A 24,643-nucleotide genomic window follows, 5' to 3' on the forward strand; every position below is an offset into this window, starting at 1 on the left:
CCAAAGAGCTAGCAAGGGTGATGACAAGTGACAAGAACTGGATGACCCAGGAGGCACACTGAGACATGACAATATAAGACTACGCATAAAAGTAGGCTCACACCTCTGAACAAACATTGAAGGCCTAGACCTCAGAATGGGGTGATACAACTGAAGCCTTGGCTGTGAAAGCAACTTCTACGTAGCTCCTCCAAGCAACCTGAAAAGGGCTGCAGCGACATGCAGCTGCTGCGCTCTCTGCCCTTTCTTTTCAGGATGAAGATGTGTCTTTCCAGATTTCTTTAAGGTATGCAAAACTACGTATGCTTACAACTTTGTAATTTTGCTACCTTTTGCTGTGACTTTCATTTTGAAAGATCACTTTAATCCTGGAGCTTCTGTAAGATTACTGGAGCAAAAGCAGCAGTGGTCAAATCTAGCTTCACACAAGTACCAGGTAGTAACTTGACTTTCTTACCCTTATAAAACAATGCTCAACTCAAAACCCCGATCTTCATAACAAGGCCTGGCAATTAGCATCCCTGTGCTAATAAATTATGGTTCCTCTGAGTCTCCACTGCTTGGAGCAATGGTTTTATGGTGAGCTTTCCCATTTGTTGCAGTAGCTTCTGGGGAGAACTAGATTTGATGTGTTTAGACTTAGTGTTCTTTTCTGCCACGTACATCTCAGTAGACTTGTCTCATTTCTCAGATGAGCATGTCTGAGTACATCACTGTCCACTTTATATGCAACTTCAACAAAGAACACGAATTACTTTCAGAACCGCTGCATCAACATCTTTTACAGAGATCCAGAAGAAAATCCTTCCCACTCTCATGAGGGATACTTCAAAGCAGTAGGCAAAAACTCGTGGTCCATGGGATGCTGATAATCCCCTAAGTGGCTTACAAATAATGTTTTCAATTTAAAGTGTAGTATGTGCAGAGATGATGGTCCATAAAATATTCTGAAGATCAACTGTAATGCACTGAAAAGGCACCAAGCCTGTCAGAGTTCGTGGAGCGTCTGGACGATGCTCTTAGTGGTGCGGTTCAGTTTTAGGTAGTCCTGCGAGGAGCAGGGAGTTGGACTCTATGATCCTTACGGGTCCCTTCCAACTCCAGATATTCTATAGTTCTCTGAAAAAACAAATGAATCAATATTTTAACATGAATGCTGAGGAAAATTAACCAGCAATGTGGAGAAGACTGAAATATTCCAGTTTCCTGAACTGGACCATGGACTGTTGTTATGTTCTCCTGCCTTAGAAATAGAGTAAGGAGGAGTAAGGGTTTGTCAGAGCGATGCAGGTAAGAATCTCGTTTTTGTACAAGTTTCCCCTTTTCACAGCAGCATCCCAAATATGGCCTCACAAGCACAGCATGGGTGAAGGCATTTGAGACCAAGATATATAAATCCTCTTCCAAGGAGGACTCTCTCAAAGCTAGATGGGACACTAATAGGTTGTAAGATTATAAACACAAATGCTCAAATTTCTAATGATCATCTGACACTGCCTGAGAAACTAAAGAGAAAAAGCATGTAATTTCTCGCAGCAGCCTTCCTGGCTGAATGCCTGTCAGAAATGTAGGAGGTTCAGTGTCTTCAACAGAGATAGTAAAAGATTTAGACACTTGCAGTGACACTTCAGTGATGTTTTAAATTTGGCCACTGTCACTGACTGCAAAGATACTTGAGCCTTTTGCATGTCCCTAAGTCCTACATGGTACTATGGTCCATGTCACGTTTTCATTACAGCATCAACCGTGCTAAGAAGCCCAAACACCACAATGCTTCCTTCAGGATGCAGACTTGGTGCTGGCTGGCTGGCAGCACTGTGAGGGGTTGAGCTTTGGCAGGAACCACTAGAAGTAGGAAACTGCAGTACACAACTAGGACAGAAGTGGAAATCTCCTTGCAGAAAGGTCCTTGTGACAACTGACATGTTAACTCTGATGGGATCTTCCTGTCCAGCTTCCATGCTGGTGAGCTCTTGGATGGGAATCAAAGAGCAACTTCCCTACAAGTGTCTTCAGCTTCTGGCTCGAAGTTTGACCCCTGATTTTTCCAGAAGGTTAATGTGCAGCTTGGCTGTGCTATTTGTTTACTCCTGTGAAACAAAAGGACTTGCAAGGAGAGAATTTCTATAGATAAAGTCATCCAGGCCATAAAAATGTCCTGTTTGCTGGGACAGCCCTGTTACAAAAAGGAAGTGTTTAAACATCAGTGACTTTAAGACAAATACTCCTCAGTCTGGGAGTATGCTCTTAAAAATTTTCAAAGGTTACCACTGGACAATAAGGAAACACCACAATCTCCAGGAACTAACATTTAAGAGTTCTTTGCATTCCATAGATGAGCAGATGGAAGCTCTGTCTCGAGCAGGACAAGCGAGAACAGAAGAGCAGCTTTGCCTTTTGTGTCCTGGGTACAAAACAAGGTTCGTGCACATCCTACCATTGGCCAAATGATCTCCACATGACAGCTCAACACAGCCCACGCTGTTCCATTTTGGTTTGGGACAAACTGCATGAAGGAAATCCGAGGATGCTGTGATACTTCCATCCCTAGAGGCACTGAAAACTCAAAGGCCGTGAGGAACCCGTGCTAAGCTGGCCCTGCTCTGAGGCAGAGCTCAGACCAGAGGACCTCCAGTGCTCCCTGTCAGCCCATATCGTTCTACGATATCTTCTCAATACAGCCTGCTGTATGTATAGCTAATACCTATTTGTACACGTATAGAATGTATGAAGCGTGGCTAGCAAATACTATAATAGAGTACACTGCCTAAAGCGTCCGGCTTAGCAGGGCCCCAGGGATTCACAGTAAATGAGGGCAGGCCAAGGAGAGAAAGCGCAACAGATCCAGCCCCCGCACCTGATGGCCCTGAAACCGCTCCCTTGGAGTCTACGCTTCCTCCGCGCGCAGCCTTTGCTTGGCTTCCTTTGGAGCAACCCCTGCCTTTCCCAAATCTGCTGCAGTAGTTGCCTGTATAATTAAATATTGCAATTAATTACCAGCTTCTCAAGTTCAGGAACTATTTTACCTTACTCAAATAGTTTATTTAAAAATATATATATAATATTCTCCAATTCAGAAAAGGATAGAACTTCCCACAATGTAACATTTTTTTATATATATATAAAATATTTATGCATTCAGTGAATGGAAACAGTTTTACTGTATACATTTTTAATGTTGTACTCTATGCACATCTGCATTACCTAAAAATATACCGTACTTCTGTAAATCAAAACAAGCAGGGGAAAAAACACTGTAGCTGTGTGCTGGGTTGTAATACCTAACAGAAATGATATGAAAGTTTTAGTTTTGAATTTAAGAACTCACAAACAACAGTTTTACTTTGCGAGTGCATAAATAGAAGACTGAATACATTCTGGCTCTGTTAAGCTGAACTGTAGTAGAGGTTACAAAATGTAAATATATTTATTAATTTTCATTATTTCAGTGTTTCCAAGTCCACCTTTCATGATAGTGTTAAATAAATTGTGGTCCTATCCTTCCAAACATTTCAACACTCTTTAAAAACAAAAACAAACAAACAAAATTTTAAAGTGAAATGTCCTCCTTCATTGAAGCGTTAGATCATATTTTAAATTACTGCACTCCCACACAATATTTTTATATATATATATTTTAAATATATATATATTTATATATATAAAGAGACCAAATAGGAGACTACATTTTTTACTGTCAATATGTTTAACTTCACATACTGTAGTTGTATAAAACATGCATTTTCTGGGATAATTATGAACACATCATGAATGAGCCCACATAAATTATATTTTTTGTACAACTCCAAGTTAAAAAAAAAAAAAGTCAGATTAAGTGCCTTGGAGGCCCTTTCTTCCCAGCTATCAGTTCTCAAAACACACTACTGAAATATTTATCTATGCCTACAGCTATGTGCTAGAGAACCAGATTTAAAATTTTAAAATACATCTACAGTATGTTTTACTTTTCTTAAGGTTTGTGACAGTCCTCGGATATTGTGTTGTGAAATGTAAAAATAGTCACAGATTCTTTTTTTTTTTTTCCCAGAAATATAAAACACATCTAGGAGAGTATGCAAAAACAAGGCAAAATGAAGTTTCATAGCACTTAATGAGGGTTAATATAAGTCAGTAACTAATATTGAGGTTTGCAAAAAGGGCTGGATGAGCAGTTACACATACAAGCAAATGGTCTAGTAATTCCAATGGTATCAGAGATTGTTTCTGTAACCAACGCTTCTCCACCCTTAAAACCAGTTGATATACATTCAAAACAGGCTGACATTGATATACTTACTAGGTGTAAAAATAGTGCACTATTTTTTCTGCCACAAAGCAAAATTGCATCCTAAGAGCTGGTAAACCTTTCTTCCTTAAATAGAGAGAATGGGCAAAAAAACTTGAAAAAAATTAAATTAAGGCAATTAGACAGGTAAAACAGGACTGCCCATGATGACGTAGCTGAAACTAGTATATACTTCAAACTTATACTAGCTGCTGAACACTGACATGCAGCTTTTGACAGACGTGTATGAATGATATAAACTTCAACATTATGGCTTTATACAAGTGCATAGTTGCAACTGCAATAAAGTAACGGTATCTGATTAATAAGCATAAAAAAATAAAGTGGAAAGATTTTTAAAACCTTCTTGCAGTATTACAGTACAATATATATACACAGTATAATGGTCACTTCTGACAGATGCAGTCTATATCACTATGGTGGATCTTCCTCCTGTTCTTCTTGCAGACGTGCTGGTGGCATCTTTATGATAGCTGAAAAGTCAGTTTCTTCCGTTGTAATATTCATTCCTCTCAATCCTTTTATGAAATGTAGTGTGTGTGTCTTGCCAAGAAAGCTTTTGTGGAACAGAGTTTAAAAGGTTACCTAACATATCCTTTTACTATTTACCAACCATTCCTCATGTGATCAGTCTCTCAGGAGAATACAGGAAAACCCTCAGAGATTAGTAATTTATATTGCAGCAAAAATGTAAACCTCTGATATATATAGCACAATCTCTCAGGAAAATATATATTTTTAATATATTTTGGGATATGTTTCAGTCTTGCTTTAACGGGAAGAAAATTATCACCTTGAATTGTGTCCGCATTCACGGAAAGCAGTTAGCTGAAAAAGAAGCAGGAAGCTGGGTCAGTAAATGCAACGAATGTAAATCTGATAAAAAAATACTTCCTCAAAGTCTTCTTTTAAGATGGGCTCATCAGTATACAAGGGAGAAACGTCATTCCTCTGCATCGCCAGCATCGTTACTTAAGTATAGCACATCCTTACGCGTTATGATCCCAAATCAATTAAAACCCCTTGTAACATATGAGGGTAAAGTACAATATGCACAATGTAATAGTCACTTATAAAAGATTAGTAACTGGTAAGCTTTTAACACATGAAGATGCAGTATATTTAATTAACGTAATGCTTGTTACTGTAAACACTAAGCCAGTTATACAGTCTATAAGAGCTGGTTACTCAGTTAACTGAGTACACAGCTGAGGTACAGCCCCAGTGCTGCTGTCATCGCGCATTCTTTTATAAGGCTGAGACACACCTGAAGTGCTATTTAAAAGAATTATTTGGAATTTAACATTTCAGGGTTTTTTTCTGTGTAAACATAAAATTGCATCAACATGTAAAACGATTAAACATTGCGAACTATAAAATACTTATCACTATTACCAGTACATTCACACTGCATATTTAAGTAAGCCATGGGACAAATTAGATCAATAAAACGGCTGTATCTTTTCTAAAGCAGTCAAGGAAACCGTATCACAGAAGCTGCAAAGCCCATTTGTTTACATAGTTTTCAAATGCATGGTTAGGTACCCAAAAAGCACAGCACTGCAAAGGAAAGCCAAGTCAAATTCACTTCATAACACAGGTAGAAAACCAAAATGCAGAACGCTGGTGATTTCATGTCTGCTAGCCATAGACCAGTCAGTTTACATTAAAAGCTTAAAAATGAAAAGTATTTGCAAATACCAATTCTGTTTCAGCTAAACATCCAGGTGCTACAATCTCCCTTTTAGCCTTCAAAAATTATCTGCAGAGGTTAGCAGTAATAGATGAGCAACTACTCTGACAATAGGAGATATTGTCTTTTCGGGCAGGCAGACATGAATTTTGAATAAAGATCTAAAATTAGAAAAATAAAAACACCGACAAAGGCCACAACATCGTTTCAATGAAGATGACTCCTAAAAAATTCATTGACATTATAAACAGAATCTCATTTTTACTGTTTAAAATATTAAAATGAGATCTTGTATTTTCTCTGCTTTGAGAAACAAAATCCAACATAGCATGCTGTATTCAAAGGCAAACAAATCCATTCCTCGCTATTTAGATTTACCCCTTATACTTCTTCAGAAATCAAAAACATCGTCATCATCATCATCATCACCATCAATATCATCAACATCATCAAACGACCAATCCCAGTCCTTAAATGCCAGATCAAGTAATCTGCAACAGGAGGGTTTGATGTTTAATGTGTGTCATGCTTCTATAAAAGACTTCAAAATTCCATTTGTTATCATGAAACCTTTTTAAATCAAAGACTGTGTTAAAGCAGGTGGGTTCCTTCCTTTGCCTGTCATGGAATATGAAGATTCATTTAGTGTTCACGTAAGCCAGGAATACTGTATTCATTGAAAATTTATCTCACGAATCATTCAACTCTACAGAACACTTACCAGATTGTTTTTCCCCCAAAAAAATTCAGCAGAAAAGACCAACATGTACATTTAATAAAATTAGCTGCTTTCTGTTTTGCTGCTGTCCTTGTTGACTGTGGTGCAGTTTTATGCTCTCCTGCTATCCCTTTCCAGACAGTAACACAAGGCTACCCATTTTTTCGATAAAATCAAATAATTTTCATTGCTGAACAGAACATCAAATAAAATAGCGTCATCTGAATTTACAAACACACGCAGTAGGATTTTACTATTTCCCAAATACAGTGGGATTACGCTATACAGCTCTCCTGTAGCTCATTATTTAAAGCTAAGCAATGCCAAAAAAAGAGGATATATCCATTTGTTCTCCAGGCGCCGCTGCCTGCGCTCCTTCTACGGTCAGTATAGAACAAAGAAAGCAAAGGAGGCAAACCTTGTCAGCGAATGAGTCATTTTACCTATTTTAGGCATTTATTTTGAGATGGGATGAATCATTGTCTAGAGACATTAATCTCTCTCTGTTGTTATCGAAGGATCTTAGACAAATATCTTAAGTACAAACTTCTCAATTGCTATAGCTACAAGATATGAAACCCAGTCTAGTCATCTCTCCAGTGAGCTCAATGGATTTCAAATCAGGGTTATATGCCAACCCTAGCAGGCAGAGAGAGAAACCTTACCCTGACAGACAGTTCAGTGTGTTTTAACTAAAACATGCCACAGTGTTTAATATAGTTAATCGCATGCTTTAAACAAAATGGGTTTCAGGGTTTTTTTTGGGCTTTCAGGTTTTAAAGTTTTTACACTTTTAAATGTGATATATATATCCCTGAATACGCTCAATATTCATTTATTATAAACTATGGCTATTGTAATTTATAAAAAACTTAAAGACTGCATTAAGCATTAATATATATGAAAGTTGATTTTTTTCAATTTGGAATTATCCCTTTGGTACAATCCAGTTGAATGGATAAGCAGAAATTGTACGGTCTATATCAAAAACTGGTTTGCCCTTTCTTAAATTATCACGAAGAACAACAGCCATGAAAACCTTGTAGGGACAATCACTGTGTGAAATTCCTAGCAGGGACAGCATTTGTAGGACCATGCAGGTTTGAAGGGACCTCAGGAGGTCTCTAGCCCAACCTCCTGCTCAAAGCAGGGTCAGCTACAGGGTCATCCCTGGCTGCTCAAGGCTTTGTCCTGTCAGGTCTTGAAAGCCTCCAGGGATGGAGCCTGGCCAGCCCCACCAGCCTGCCTCCCCGCCCAGCTGTCTGTGTTGGCTTTTCCTTCTACCCATTTGGAATCCCTCCTGGTTCTCCTTTGTCTCTCACCCTCTCACCATGCAGCACTGAAGAGCCTGACTCCATCTCCTCGATACCCTCCCCACAGGCCGGGACAGGCTGCTATGATACCCCCCTGGAGCTGTCATTCAGCCAGGCTGAACAAGCCCAGCTCCCTCAAAAGCCCCTGCTCTGACCATCCTGGTGGCCTCTGCTGGACTTTCCCCAGTTTGCCAATGTCTGGCTGGAATTTGGGGGCCCATCTCTTCCCTCAGAGGGGGATAATCTCTTCCCTCAATCGTCTGGCTGCGCTCCTCTTGGTGCAGTCCCAGAGCCTGCCTTGCTGCCAGGGCCCACTGCTGGCTCATCTCCAGCTTGTCCCCAGCCACTCAGTCCCCAGATTTAACTGGCAACTAGATCTTCATTCTTAATAACGTTTGTAACAGAAAATTAATTATTCTATACGGTAAGCCCTTGCACAAAAGCCTCATAGAGGCACCAGCCACATATTAATTGCCCATAGCAATTACAGTAATTTATAAGTATGTGGTTTCTAATTAAAAGTGTTTAAATCCATACAAATTTCCACTGGTTTGACAGATGTGCATTAGTACGGTGATAGGTGAGATGACCTCACAGAACTATGGTTTTCCATCTGTTAGGTACATTTGCAAAGCTAACTTGGAAAGTTTAATTGCAAGAATAAAACTGTTTACACATAAAAATGTTCATCCTCCTCCTTTTCCCACTATGATAAAATATAGAGATAGAAAAATACACAGATAGAAAAAAAAATCACTAACGACTCATTTGGACTGGAGAAGGACCGCAACTAAAAAGAAGAGTAAGAGTAAATACTGTGTTATGAAAACATTTTGTAAAAAATGCCGTGAAGATTGAAAGAACGGTGTTATAAGGAGAAAAATTATTTTATGAGCATCTAAGAACATCTGTCAAAAAAGAATCAGAATTTATAATATACCTTTTATATGTCAACAATCAGAAACAGAATAAAACTAATGAATTAGACTGTAAACACTAATTATAAGAAAAGCATTTTACTTGTCCAAGTTGTCATGAATATTTCCTTGAGTCATGCTTCAATCCAATCATTGATATTTCGGTTAGTTTTGCAGAAAGAAACCCTTAAATAATCGGTCCTGAAGTAGTAATTAAAAAACTTTTTACCTTCATGGTTATAATCAAAATGCCTAATCATTTAAAATGCGTATTATGAGGTCAGACTTTCTTTTGAAGTATGTAAAGTAAATCACAAAAAGTCTGACTGTTGGGATGTTAGGAGGGAAGGGATATTAAGTTACTTTGAGTCCTTTCACTACGCATTTCCACACATTAAAATACCAGTATTTTTTTAAGATCTGACTCTTCGTAGTGTGAGGCTGTTTGGGGATAACAGCAGCATCACAGGAAGAGCACGCTGACACCGCGTTCCCCGCTGTAACACTGGCGACTCAGCCAACCCACTTCTCAACCAGCCAGCTTAGATACGGGTGGCAGGCTGGTCACAGAAACAAGGAGAGCAGTACTGGTTAGCCACTGCCAAATTATCTCTCTGCGGAAAAATGTTAAGCCTTTGCTGAACTGTCCGTTGCTGCTGGAATACTGCAACAAACTAAACAAGTCAGACCAAACTTTCCACAGGCTGTCAACAACTGGGTACTGATATAACCAAGTATTAGCAGGTACTCTCTGGGTGATGAAAAAAGCAAACTGAAAAAAAACCAGAAATTCTGTACTGCAGAATGTTATCACTTCCACAATACAGTACAGAATTTTTCTTCTTAAAATCCAGTAATAGACTACTGGTTTTGTATGGACATTTTTTTTCCCCAAATTAAAGGAACTTGATAAGACTGTTCGTTCTGGAATCATGAGACATGAACATGAGTGCTTCTAGGCTGAATGAGGAATTGAAACCAATTCTCCCACCCTTTGGTAAGTGCTCTAGCTACTTGACCAAATGATGACGCCTCCCACCTCCCATCTTCCTGCTCTCTTGCAAAAAGCATGGGTTATGCTCAGACAGGCGCCTACCACTGCAACGGGCTTCACGCTGTAGAACCCCCATGGGCAGAGACACAAAAGTGAGATTCATCTGAACTAGCTTGTCACTGTAGATGTCCAAAAGCATGCTGTATGCTCCTTTTCTACACTAGGAGGACATGAATCCTGAAAACAACTCTTCCTAAGTATCAACTGTAAATGGAGTCAGACATGAATATATACATTTGGTCAGATGAAACACACTCTAACATATAAATCTGCAATCAAGTGTTTCTGCAATCAACATTGGAGCAGGGCAGGAATTCAAACACATGCCTCAAAGCCAAGCAATAAGAAACAAAAGACATGTAGTCTTTTGCTACGTGTAAGGCCTTGTAGACTGCTTTTTGAAGGCACCTCATTCTCTCCAAGGTTCATTAGAACCACAAGCACCTAACTTCATTGCTCAACTTCAGATCAGGTACAGTAGTGGCCATCTTGAAAACTGTTAAACCTTTTTTTTCTTTTTTCTTTTTTTACATCTTCACACCCCTCTCGCTGACCCTTTGCCTAGTTGAACCCCATTTTCCCTACCAGCTGCTAGTTCACAGGAACTATTAGGCTACAGACGATGCTACAAGTTCTGCCTGTTACGTGTAAGAGCAATAGGATACATTATCAGTATGGAAGGGTTAACTAACAGGTAATGAAAGGTCTTTTGAACAAGGGAACAAACATAGTGTCTCTTCTTATAACTTAACTGAGGTTTCTAGAAGATGACACGCTAGATCACATGTTAGTAGTCAACAACATTTGTGGTCAACTGTCCTTGTCAACATATATGACATTAATTGTAGTAAAATGTTTAAAACAAACTAAACAGCAGCTCTTGTGTCACCTTGGTTTGTTTGGAGGAAGCTGTCGACTCGGTCGTCTGATGGACTGGTTTGGCTGTACCTTCATGGAAGTTCTGGGAGAAGATCGAGCAAAGGGGTCTGGTGCTGGAGGCTTCTTGGGTATTTTTTTCACCAGTCGGCTCACCCATTTTTGCTGTTCTTCCGTAGAATTAGCTAACAGTAGTAGATTCTTTGCCGTTGAAATATCATAGTACACTATAATATGAATTTTTAAAATAAAAATGAATAGTTATTATTCTAAACATGTTCCCACATCAAAAATTAGTTGTCAGATTACTGCACTCTCACAGTCAACACAAAGAAATCAGCAGAGAAATCAAAAGCAAAGTGAACCAGATTTTGCCAAATTTTATGTTTTCTGGTTGCTGACCATGCCTCCTCCTTACTTTTAGAGGGCAAACAACTTAGTTTACACACATGAAGATACACACACGGAAAAAAACATGGAAGGGTAACACAAAGAGGTGTGCCTCAGCCCAAGAAACTATGTAACCTGAGTCACAAGGAATAAACTTCACTGAATATCATCTATTTCATAACATGCACTATTGTTTCGTATAGCTATCCAGCACAACACACCGCGTGAGCAGTCTTACAACTACCACGCTTTACTGCACGATGCTGACAACACAGCAGGTATGTACGCATACCGGCCACATGCCGTTCACTCACGGCAGTGAGCAGATCCTCATGTAGACACCCTTAGAAAGGTTCTGATGGCTACGTACTAATAAAAGAAAAACCTACCTGTTTATGTTTAGTTGGTGTCAGACTACTGCTAGAATCCTCTGATCTATTAGAATGCCCTGTGACTCCAGTGACTATATGCATATTCAAATACCCGCTATTTACCTTTGCAAGGTGCTATAATCTCTTCTTTTTTATCCATGTGATCTTTGTGACATTTGATATGGCAACGGCGACATTCTAGAGCAGGAGGAGGTTTAAACATATGCCACAGTGGCTTCATACAAGCTTCACAATTGGTTGGAAAGTGATAAAGAGTAGGTATAAACTCATGTCCTTTGTGACAAATGTAATTTGACTTCTCTCCCATGGGCTCCACGGGAAATTCCTGTTCCTTTTTGCTCTCTCCTTCATTAGCATATAGAATCTAAAATCAAAGCAAAATAATCTCTGTACTTCTATATGACAAATGGAAATTCAGAGTAATCAAGTAGAAAGATTGAGGAAATACAATGGAATGGATTTTTTCAAGTTCTTTTTTCAGTGAATATTACATTAGACAAAGTTATGAAAATATTTTTGACAATACGTGAAATACCATCTTTGTTACACTAGAAACATTAATTTATTACTGGATACCTGGAATATCCTAGGAATTTCCTTGGAGTCTGCTCTGTACACATCAGTCTGAGTGACTGGTCGGACATGGAAGAGTTTGCTATAGAAAATTATTTCAATAAGGACAAAAATTAATGTTACCAAAATGATAAATTTAAATTGACAGATTAAGTTAGGATACAACATACAGCATTAAGACTTAGAGCCATTAAAGATTTGTCAGTACAAATTCCTAATCACTTGATTAAAGTCCTATCTTTCAGTCCTACACATGAACTTCCAAAAACCCTAAATAAAAAGAAGTCACAAATATCCAGCTATATTTGCAAAAAACCCGACAGCACTGAAAAACCAACATCACCAGATTTTAACAATTGCCGGTAGCTTTCTAATACAATCCTCTCCCCACGCTTCAACCTCTGAATATCCACATTCTGTATTTATTAAGAAAATAAATTAATTAACTATATACCCACCCATAAGGACACATTGTAAGTGAAAATGTATGAACATGGAAAATTACAGCCTCTCTGTCACAGTTTTCTTAACGTTTTTTTGCTACAGTGTGTATGTGAGGTGGGTCTAGCTGAGCTTGTGAAAGCAGTTCAGTGACATCAGAGCTCTGCAGAGCTCCCTGTATCAGACTGATCACCACACTACTGCTGCACCACTGCTTACAACGGGTACTTAAGCTCCCAGCCCTGTAGCTCAAATTCCAAAAGTATGCCCCACTTGGCATTGCGCTCCCAGACTGGACCTCAGAAGGCCTTCTGTCAAAGTCTTTCCGACAAAGTTCACCTGAAAATCAGAAGAAGGAATCTGACACGATAATACTTACTCTATATCTAATACCATATAGGGATTAGATTGTTCTTTATCTTGTTCACTGTCATAGAACAGGATCTTCTTACTGCTTACAATTACATACTGTTAAGAGACAGAAAAGGATGAAATATATGTTTTAATCAAGCTCATCACAGGTGTCAAAGATGTCACATCAATTACCACAGATGTCACGGCAATATTTTTCTACAATTTTATTAAATGGTAGCTAAATGGATAATAGTAGTACTGTATTCTAAGTCCATGATTTGCCAATAAATTCATTGCACAACAGACTTCTGATTACCTGATAAATCAATTTATGTTATCAGATTGATATTTACAGAGATTTAAGTACCTATGAAGAGATAAAAATGAAAGTCTGGAAGAAAGTAAGATAAAAAGCTTTTCATTTCTATTTTATTTGGATGGGTAATGTCATCTTATGATGCCTGTTTTACATGTGCAGTTCACAACTAATGGGGATCACACTCACAAAGATCACTGTAATACTTACCAGCATTGCTAGCAACTTTCATGAAAAAGTTAGTTACCTAGAAGGCCTCCTATTTCCAGAATTTTGTCCAGAATGAACAGTTTCAGCAGTAAGTGAACTGGTATGAAACCATGGAGTTAGTCTTTGGGCAAAGACCCATCAAAGAGGCTACTGAAAAGCAATAAACAAGTGAAGGCTGCACAAGGCAGATGAGCAGTTGTTAGTTTTATCTCCTAAATAAAGAATTTGTCAAGGGCATCTGCTTCCAGACTCTGATTAATTCCAGCTACATAATACTGCTGGGAATGCTTATGGCTGAATGTACGCATGTTTGAAGATCATGTATGGCTGTTCTCACCTCTGGCTGGACAAAGAAGTGTCTTAACCTATTACAATTGTCTTAACCTGCTCCTCTCAGACATAGCTATACCAGATAACATATTTTATACATTTAAGTGATGAGAGAACACGTCAAAGAAAAATTAAAGTGTTGAAAACCTGCAGTAAGTTTAAAATCCAGACTACACATGAAACAAGACCATAAATCTCGTTTTCTTACCTTTTTAACCCATCCAAATTTTTTAGTGTTATTTCTAACAGGCAGTGATAGCCAGCCTTCCAATCTTGATTCTGAAAAAAAGATATATATTAAAGAACATAAATATTCACAAAACATTATTTTGAAGACTACTGTGCATTTTCAAATAGTTATCAAAGAGCATTAATAAAGCAACAGAGCAAACATGAGAATATGAACTATTTAAAACTACAAGGTCTTGCTAATTTTGTCACAGTAAATGTTCAGGAAAAATTAAATCGTATATTCCTGAATACAGCCAATAACAAACAATGCAGTCACAAAAAAGGAGTAGGCACGAGGAAGAAGGGGAAAAGCAACCTTGCGGTTATAGCACACACATTCCCTTTAGTAATTTTTTCAAGACTTAAAATGCTTATGTCTTATCAACCTTTACCTTTTAAAATAGCATCTGAAGATATTAGTACAGACCACACAACATCCAGTTCAAGACAAACAAAGGGAAACTACCACCACCAATAACCTATATCCTCTAAATGCCGGGTAAAATTTCAGAAGTTTGGTATTCTAATTCATATTTTTTGCTCTGACAATTTTTCTTTCTTCTAATTCTGCCTAAACCTCCTAGGCTTTCTAATCCAAAATAAGTAATTTTTGGCTAATCCTTAGGCCTTGCCTAAATTCCACTGCCCTTTCACTCACTTGCAGTATTTCACATTACACTGGCACGTTAGTCAGATTGGATTTATCGGCAATATTAACAGCTCAGCTGTTGTTTGACACATACATTTCAGTAGTAACCAAAAGCTCACCAGGATCCCATGTTCCCAGTGCTTGGTAATACACAGTATCGCATAGCCTTTGACCCTGCTTTTATAGCTGCACTTAATGTAAGCATTTCTTTCCTATTACTCAATTGCAATAATATTTTCCTAATGAGTTTCCCACCCAAGCAGATAACCTCTACTGCTGCTGAGGAACCTCCAAGTCAAAAATACTGAAGCCTTAAGTATTAACAACTACAAAAGCATAAATATGCTCCCAAATTGCAAAAGCTATTTTCTGTCTCATCAGAGGGCATTTGCAGGCTCCTGCCCATGTTTAACATAGCACAACAAACAGTTATTAGATATTCATAGAATTCTCATTTTGTCTAGAGAGACCTGAAGCAAGGTTATTTATTCAGCTATGCGCTGTCTTCAAAGTTTATTGCTCTATAAGCATTCTTGTTGATGACACATTTTAATATACATACCAAGTACGTGAAGTAGTTCTGTAACATATATTTTGCCTCATAACTGCCACTTTAAATTATTCCTTTCAACTTCACCTGATTCAAAGGGTAGCAAGCATAAAGCTGGTGCAAAAAATCCTTCCCCACATCCGGGAAGCATGTGTAGTGTGTGAATGGTGTGAAAAAAATATGCATTAACATTTTTCCTATTTTTCTCTGTAATCTCTAATACTATTGCATGAAATTGGATAAAACGAGAGTTTCTGGTTACACTTCCTCATTTCTGGTGTCCATTCTATACTAACAGACCAGAGAAAGGCCAGAATATTCAAAAATTTTCACAGTCCATACTTATAAGCACTAAGAGGGAAACGCAACAGAACGCAACCATCATACCTCAAATCTGTTGTCATTATGTCAGAAAAAAGTCCTAGTTTAGATATGATTTTCACTTTAGAACACAACAAAACCATGCAGATACCACAACAGCAGCTAACAAGGAAAAAATTATGTATGTACTTAACCATTCTTTTATTAGAAGCCTCAAAGCAAAAACCAGAGAATGAGGAAAACAGAGGAAATGCTTTACTCTAGTTTGATGAAGTAATGTCAATAATCCAAAACAAGTTTTGCCTTCAGTGGAAAGGTATTCACACTTTAGAGGAACCTCAAGTGAAATACAGAAATTTGAATGTAATTAAAAAAACCCACCTCTGACATTAACACTAAACAGAAGTTGTGTTCAACACAGTGTATGTGTAGTCATAGAAAATGAATATATATTTAGTAAAACAAAGCTCTGTTTTACCAGAGCCATATAATTTTATTATATGCTTTATCTGGAAAAATGAATAAAGTTGCTTGCCTTACCGTACAAGAATCAAATATAAGATTCGAAATAAGGCAAAACAATGTAATACTCAGAAGACTGAGTTTCTACAAGCAAGTAATGTACATTTAGATGTTGAGGAGTTAGATGTCTCCACACTTCACTTAAACACAAAGATTTGACTTTTTGGTATCCAGTATCTGAGGGTCATACAGGTAGCTGCAGGTACTGGATAGAGGCTACCTTGAAAACAAGGCCATAAGGCTCATTCATTCAATGCTTTAATAAAAACGGTGGTTTTATAAATAGCAGCAAGCATCTGTAAACATTTAGAGAAAAAAGGCCAGTTATTTGTTCATGCAAACTTTTTCATATCTTTGATGGCAATGTTCACTGCCCCTGCAGTGTGTTTACTGCCAGATTTGTTTTTGTTTTTTTTTTTTAATAATGTATTAATAAGTGTTAGTTTTGAAACACAGAAAAGGACACAGTAAGAACAAAACCAAACAGTTCTCAGGGATGTCACCTGTGCTATCAACTTCTGTAGGGCTGTGGGAACAAGACAAAGGTTCTTCCTCTGAGTCAGAATCAGAATCGAGAAGCATGCGAGAACTGGAAGGCTTAGTGGCAATACTGACAGAGGTAGAAGAGTGCTGGTAGGTAAAAGACATGGATTCCATAGTGTGGGATTGAGTGATATGGACTAAATATAAAGCATAAAGGAGGAAAAAGGTAGAAAAGAAGTCAAAATAGAACCTCTTAGGTAGAAAAGAAGTCAAAATAGAAACTCTAAGAAGAGAGTATTATTTTTACATTCCATCACATAACACAGTAATTGCAAGGTACCCACCACAATAAAAAGGAAAAAAATATTTCATTTTAATGGGGTACAGTAGAATTTTTTTAAAGACATTTCTTTATGAAGATGAAGTATGATTACAGACAGATTTGGTTAATAGGTGGATAGTGATCACTATCAAAGCATTAATAAGATGGTAGAAACACCTGAAGATGAAAAGCCACAGAATCATCAGAGTGTTAATTTAATCCTTCAGCTTCTATGGTAAAACACTGATACAAAACCAATTAATGCAGAAATATTAATAAAATTAACATACCAGGGAATCCATCATCTGCCTCAGCATCTCCAGGTCCACTGCCTATGCTACTGTTGTCTAGACCAATGTGTAATGACTGTAGCTGTGAACGAAGCTGTTCAATGTCACTGTCTTTGCTGTCCAGAGTCATCTGCAGTTCAATCCGTATCTGACTCTCTTCTGCTATTTGCTGTAAGGATAAATTACAAGATTGCCTATTATCACAATACTCAGTTACTCAGAGAAAATATAAGCAGAAAATTACACAGACTTTGCAGCCAATCTCAAGATATACACTGCCTATTTCTTTTGGTCATGGGCAATTCGGGAACAGAGACTGTACACACTACCTTAAAGCCTGTATCAATTAAATGAGGATTACAACAAATGCTATCAAAGTTTATATTTGCAAAAGGATCTTACTGCCTGCATTTCATTGATTTCCTTCTGATATTTGATCATCATTTGGGTTAACTTTTCTCGTTCAGACTTCAGTTCCATATGCAGTTTCCTGTTTTCCTTTTCCTTCCGCCGTACATCAGTGTCAGCTCCACGTTTGACTGGACCCTTCCGATTCATGATCTCAGCCAATTTATTCACAGCCTTCCCATGGGGAAGAAAAAAAAGGACAAAAACCACACCAATAAATACATAGAGTTACACTGTGAAGAAATAAAGTCTTCTCTCCTATCCATGACCAGACACTTTTAATCTAACTCTAAACGAAGACCCCTGCATATCCACTACTATAAAGTTGCTTTAATTCAATGTACTACTCAAAATTTAAAAGAAAGTAATGATGCCATTTTCAGTTTAAGCAAGCATTTGCTTTGAACACTTCTCATTTAAATATTCTCTTCCATTTCCATTACCTAGCCCAAAAACGTATCTTTGGATTAAAATGCCACTTGTTCTAAAAAAACAATCCAGATTAAAATCAGAAATATACGGTTTTATGGAACTTACAGATGAATGTAAATCAAGATGGAAACCATTAAAAAATGAATTCATTTGACTGAAATTAAGATTTTTGCTGGTGGACTACATCTGGATTAGGAGCTCCTCTATAATAAATCATGAGGATGGAGTTTCACTAAACTGAAAGTCTACTCAGTTGAAGAAAAAAAAAAAAAAGATCAATATATTTTGTTTCGGGAGCAAAAAAAAGAATAAAATATTAATGGTATATATAGATAGCTTACCATGGAAAGTTTTCTATTAAAAATTACTTGATTCATGAACACTATCTCTTCATTCATTTAGATACATTTGCTTACCTGGGTTTTCAAGGTTCTTTCATTCAATAACTGTTTCTCAAATTGTGCTTTAATATTTCCTACATTTGCTTCTTCTTCTTTTAGCTTTGTAATTTCTGTAGCAAGGTAATTAAAAAAAAAAAAAATCTATGAAAGCTCATTACAAATGAAAATAGTACTATTAAAGAACAAAACTGGTTTCAAATTAAATTAAATTTGGTTCAGAGAATACATACGTTCTTGTACTTCCTTCAGTTTATTGTTTAGTTCTTCTTTCTCATTAGCAAGATTAGCCACATCACTAGTTAGTGTCCTATTTGCTTCCTCCAACTACAAGACAAAAAGTACACGTGACTATGTAACAAACCACATTTGGCACATGAAAGCATTACAGGACAGAAGGCAATACTTCAGAGTGAAACCAGGATAAGGATAAGAGGCCTAGCTTTAAGAGGCGTAGGGGCACAGAAGAACGAACAATCAGAGATATGCATGGAACAAACATGATAAGAGACTTTTTTTATTTCATTCATAGAAAATAAATATTTTTTAAATGGAAGATATACTTGTATATCACTTACCTCTAAGTATACTAAATAACGATAACTCAAACGGCAAATAAAATTCAAGTCCCTGTAAACCTCTGTCAAAATAATGATTCACATTACTCACAGAGGCTATGGTGGCATCTTTCTCAGTAAGTTCCTGTTTATGCCTAGCCATCATCTCTTTAATCTCCAGCTCTTTCATAATCTTCTCTTTTTCCAAATCAGAGTACTGCTCTTCAGCAATGGAACGTGCAAGTTGTTCCGAATCTGCTTTTGTCAAAGTAATCTCTAGCTGAGCCGCCAAGGAATCTCTGCAAATTATTAATACATACTATTAACTCTATTAACTTAAGAAATGGGAGGTTATGGGGGGCGGGTGGGTAAAAAAAAAAAAGAATAAAACAACAAAATGCCTTCCCAATCTTTTCTACATTAGTAGTACAACTAGCAAAATCTACCTCTCATCTTGTAACTCTTGTATCTTTTGCTGCATTTCTTTACAAAGTTTGGTCTTTTCCTCACATTCTTCTTTAAGTTCTCGAACTTGCGTCTTGTAGAGAGTCTAGAATTTAAAGTTGGATAGAAAAGGACGTGACTTGCATATTCTAGCTTGAAGGTACACAAATACAAGATGACACTGTATGCAATTCTTTAATCACACACACAATTACAGTATAATTGTGCAATGCTTTCTCTATATTTAACTAAATGTCATCATCATTCCCAAATATGTTTTGATTATTTTACTTTGTTGTTGTTTTTTTTTTCACTTGTGTATTTGTGAACAGATAGATGTATGATATACATTTTATGTGTTTGTAAACATACTCTTAAAGAGACTCTCAATGTGAATACCACTATTTGATATAAAATCAGAAGTGTCAGAAACAAGAAAAATCACTAATTTTTTTCTACTATTTTAGATCTTTTTCAGAAGGAGGTAGGTAGGTAGAATTTAGATTTTAACAATACAAATCCATTAAAACAACATAACAGTTAAAGAGCAAAAAGAGGACAGGAGGAAGATAAAAAATAGTTAGAAAAGCATTTGAAATTCAAATTTTTGTGAAATGAGTAAAAATCTAGAGCTCTAGAGGAAATGAAAGAAAAATTATATTGCTCTGTATACTCAAATAACTGTATACAGGTAAAGCGACAGACAACTGCAAATGCATTTAGTGCAGGGATTTCAAGACAGACTGTCTCTGGCCTATCCACAGCAGTCAACTGGCCTCAACTCTCCCCTTCTCTCCTTTAATGTGTGCAACTATTTGATCTACTAAAACTTCAGAGTCCTTCTCAGCACTGACCTAAAGACCACAGTAAAATCTTAAGTTTCCTTTAACTCTGAAACAAGCCTTTTGGGCTCTACCTGCAGTGTGATTGGCTGTGCACTGTTAATATAAATTAACCCCCATATGCTAGTGATGATTTTCAAATACAATACCTATTTATTCTGTTGTACCTCATCACAATAAAGCAAAACCTCCCAACAGATCTTGTACTGGGTTTGCATGGCAAGGTTTTGGTAGCAGCTGGGCTACAGGGGTGGCTTCTGTGAGAAGATGCCAGAAGCTTCTCCTGTGTCCCACAGAGCCAACGCCACCCGGCTCCAAGACAGACCCGCCGCTGGCCAAGGCCGAGCCCATCAGCAACAGTGGTAGTGCCTCTGGGATAACATAGTTAAGAAGGGGGGAAAAAACTGCTGCACAACAGCAGTCAGAAGAGAGGAGTGAGAATATATGAGAGAAACAGCCCTGCAGACACCAAGGTCAGTGAAGAAGGAGGGGGAGGACGTGCTCCAGGCGCTGGAGCAGAGATTCTCCTGCAGCCCGTAGTGAAGACCATGGTGAGGCAGGCTGTGCCCCTGTAGCCCATGGAGGGTAACGGTGGAGCAGATATCCACCTGCATCCCGTGGAGGACCCCACACTGGAGCAGGCAGATGCCCAAATGAGGCTGTGACCCTGTGGGAAGCCCGTGCTGTAGCAGGCTCATGGCAGGACCTCTGGACCCATGGAAAGAGGAGCCCACACTGGAGCAGGTTTGCTGGCAGGACTTGTGACCCCGTGGGGGACCCACGCTGGAGCAGTCTGTTCCTGAAGGACTGCACCCCATGGAAGGGACCCACACTGGAACAGTTCGTGAAAATTGCAGCCTGTGGGAAGGACTCGCGTTGGAGAAGTTTGTGGAGAACTGTATCCCGTGGGAGGGACCCCGCACTGGAGCAGGGGAAGAGTGTGAGGAGTCCTCCCCCTGAGGAGGAAGGAGCAGCAGAGACAATGTGTGATGAACTGACCACAACCCCCATTCTCTGTCCCTCTGCACCACCTGGGAAGAAGGGAGGAGCAGGGGGAAGGTGTTTTAAGATTTAGTTTTTATTTCTCATTACCCTTGTCTGATCTGATTGGCAATAAATTACGTTAATTTCCCCAAGTTGAGTCTGTTTTGCCCGTGACAGTAACTGGTGAGTGATCTCTCCCTGTCCTTACCTCGACTTCACGAACCTTTTATTAGATTTTCTCTCCCCTGTCCAGCTGAGGAGAGGAGTGATACAGCGGTTTTGGTGGGCACCTGGCGTCCAGCCAGGGTCAACCCACAGCAGATCTCTACCAAGTTTGGCTGTAGTGCAAGAATTTCCTTCCAAGCCTTAAATGCACATGTTTTGTCACACCACGTGATTCTGAGAATACAGCTCTTCTCTTCCATACAGCATGGAAGAGATGATGAATCCAAAAGGCTTGAAACATGCAGAAAATTATTCACACTGTGGAAAAATGAGCTGCTTGACTCCTCCCTCCCTCTAAACTGTGTTTGGGACTCCCTTCCAAAGCTGAGACATTTCCTAATACGAGGTCTTTCACACTGCTCAGTGACCAAGAACAAGGAGTGATGACAAGGCTGCAGACAAGACTAAAGATAGACACAAGAAAAAGGATTAGCTTTAGGTTAGAGATATGAGATGCCTGACAGCTGATGAGAAAGAAGAGAAGCTAACATTGTACTTACTAAAGAGATTAGTATAAAAAATAAAGCAGCATAAAAAACATACCGAGAAATACTGTTCAGCTTCAAGTTGGTCTTGAAGCTCTTTCATTTGTCCATCTGCATCTTGACGTTCCCTAGAAAGGAATAACATACTTTAAAAGAAAAGATATGAAGATATTCCAAACCAGTAAATAGAAAAGTCAGCATTCACAATCTTAAGACCTTCAGTCATATCCTGAACAAAGTATGGTCAGCAATTAAACCTGAGGCTTCCTCCGAGTACCAGCTCTCTTTTTCACTTGTACAGCTGAGAAAACTGCACTAATAAGAAGTCAGTTTAATGTTGTTAACGCACTAACTACAACAGCGTCACATGGTTTAACAAGTAAGAGACACTGATAAAGCAAACGGCCACTGACAGAATCTTATTTCCATGTAAAATGTCACTGATCTGACAGATTGTTTTGAGTCTCTCATTTGATAGAGCTCAGTCTGTGAAAACATGCCTGTGTTCTTTGACATTCATCATTTCTTGAATTCATCTGTTATTAAAACAACTCAGAAAGTCAATTAGTCAGTCCATAACAAAGAACAGTAAATGCAGCAGAAAAGATTTCTGCCCGTGTTTCACATTATAGCAACCATCACATGTAGCCACGTTCTAGGTGAGTAACTGCATCTTGCTGACAGAAAAGATAAAGCACATGGAGATAAACCATCAGTAGCCATAAGGGAGCTAAGAATGAGATTCACCTGATACATGTGCTAAGCTTGTCTTTTCATTCACAAGAATGATCTTTATGTTAAAAAATGTATTTATTTATCAGGTGCAAATATTGCTTGTAAGACCTTGAAGAACTGCTGGGATTTAACACAACTCCTATTTGAAGGCCCAACAGATGTGTTTAAACATCTTTAGTACTGGATATTTCCAATGGTTACGTTTCACAGCTCTGTATGAGTATTCATTTCCAACTCTAATGAGCTCTCCTGGACTAATAATGACAGTAACTTTCCTCTTCACTGAAGTCCTATGTAATTAAAAAAAAAGTCCCTACTTTCTACTAAGTGTTTCTTTGAAGTCCTCACACTCTTATTTTCAAGCTGTTTTTTTTTTAAGATTTCCAGGATAACAGACATCTTTCACTACAAATCTATACATTGCTGGATCACTAGGGCAAATCTCAACTAGAGTCACTGTAAATTATTTGAAACAACAAATAGGTTTGCACTGTAGAACAGCATGTTCTGTGCAGCAAATTTTTAAAATTAATATTGCTCTCAGCTTTTGCCAAAAAATAATTACAAATTTGTAACATTACTAAAAAATACAGAGCAACTCTGCATACTTGCGGAGTTCGTTGTTTTGTTTCTCCAGACTTAATTTGATTTCCTGAAGATGGTTATTCTCCTGTTTTAACTGCTTCTCTGACATTTTCAAGGTGTTGACCTGTTGCGTTTGCATCTTGAGGTCATTTTGAGTGAGACAGCGCTTTTGTGTTTCTTGTTCTATTTTTAATGTCAGGTTTTTTACCTGAAAAATAAACAGAAACCTGTGAATTCTACAGACCTACACAGGAAAGCCACATTTAACAGTGTCTCTTATTGACTTCCTCTACACGCTTATACAACATGCTCACATCTTTTGGTAAGACAAAGCTGTTTCCTGAATAAAGGCATTAGCACACAATAAATAAGCTAGTTTTTCCATGTCAATCTCACAGCATTTTACATTCCAGAAGAAAAATTTTTTAAGATCAATAACGCTGAAATATTTCAGAAAAATGAAACCATACTCTGTGAAGCAGATTTTTTAAAGCTCCAAATACAGAGAAGGAAAAAGGTGCTATTTTCATTCACAAACATTCCTAAATATAGCTATAACAGGGAAAATATTACAACATTGAAAACCAGGCTCCACTCAAGACTCCTTTTGTCATTGTTCCTTACATCTTCATTTAGTATATCCTTTTGCCTAAGAAGCTCGTTGATTTTCTGTTGTGATTGTTTGAGATCACAGTCCAACATGGAGCGCTGCTTTTCAGCTTCTAACAACCGATTTTCTACTTTTTGCTTTAAAGCTCTCTCTTCCAAAAGTTTCTTCTCCATTTCTGTGAATTAAGAGATTTAAGATGTCAGTCAGTGTAAATCAGTGGATTTTGGAGGGCAAGGGGGGGATTAGGAGTTCTATCCTGTATTAACAATAAGCAACATGTTTATCATTTTAACACCAAAGAGGAAGATTGCTGAAAAGTGATTCATTACAATTGTCACAATAAACCCCCACCCAGAGGATGCTTTTGCAAGCATTCCTGACTGATAGCTATTTCCTACTTTTGATAACTTCCTGTTTATCTGCAACACATCTGAGATGGATAAAAAGGGTGGATTTTCAAAAATAATCCATCTAAATCTACTGAAGTGTTGCTTTGACTATGATAATTTGAAACCATTTAAAGAGTTGAAGCTATTCGGGAACCTGATATGCCAAGTGATTCAGCCATTATTACTGAATCATTTTTGCTTCTTTTGAACATCTGCATGCTCAAAATTTTTGTGAATGCTCGGCAATTAGAAGGACAGGATCTGTATGTAGCTTTTTAAGTAGCTGCGATAAACGTTA

General features: G+C 37.9%; 1 protein-coding gene across 3 annotated transcripts in view; it reads right to left on the reverse strand.

Moving 5' to 3' along the window:
• Window positions 1-3,018: 3,018 nt before the first annotated feature.
• Window positions 3,019-24,643, reverse strand: part of ROCK2 (Rho associated coiled-coil containing protein kinase 2) — a 108,571-nt gene continuing 86,946 nt past the window's right edge. Inside the window, exons 18-34 of one of the 3 annotated variants that reach the window (XM_068419845.1) lie at window positions 23,971-24,131; window positions 23,370-23,554; window positions 22,085-22,154; window positions 19,493-19,596; window positions 19,159-19,345; window positions 18,723-18,816; window positions 18,508-18,602; window positions 17,654-17,833; window positions 17,252-17,420; window positions 16,660-16,836; window positions 14,092-14,162; window positions 13,053-13,141; window positions 12,236-12,314; window positions 11,762-12,023; window positions 10,891-11,104; window positions 6,378-6,490; window positions 3,019-5,134 (exon numbers count right to left, since the gene is read on the reverse strand). In XM_068419845.1, coding sequence (XP_068275946.1) covers window positions 6,391-6,490; window positions 10,891-11,104; window positions 11,762-12,023; window positions 12,236-12,314; window positions 13,053-13,141; window positions 14,092-14,162; window positions 16,660-16,836; window positions 17,252-17,420; window positions 17,654-17,833; window positions 18,508-18,602; window positions 18,723-18,816; window positions 19,159-19,345; window positions 19,493-19,596; window positions 22,085-22,154; window positions 23,370-23,554; window positions 23,971-24,131 — 2,237 coding nt within the window. In that variant the 3' untranslated portion in view covers window positions 3,019-5,134; window positions 6,378-6,390. The remainder of the gene's footprint in view (window positions 5,135-6,377; window positions 6,491-10,890; window positions 11,105-11,761; window positions 12,024-12,235; window positions 12,315-13,052; window positions 13,142-14,091; window positions 14,163-16,659; window positions 16,837-17,251; window positions 17,421-17,653; window positions 17,834-18,507; window positions 18,603-18,722; window positions 18,817-19,158; window positions 19,346-19,492; window positions 19,597-22,084; window positions 22,155-23,369; window positions 23,555-23,970; window positions 24,132-24,643) is intronic. The other 2 variants (XM_068419932.1, XM_068420011.1) reach the window with 2 other exon arrangements.

Source organism: Nyctibius grandis, chromosome 1 (assembly GCF_013368605.1).
Source record: "Nyctibius grandis isolate bNycGra1 chromosome 1, bNycGra1.pri, whole genome shotgun sequence".
NCBI classification, from domain to species: domain Eukaryota; kingdom Metazoa; phylum Chordata; class Aves; order Nyctibiiformes; family Nyctibiidae; genus Nyctibius; species Nyctibius grandis.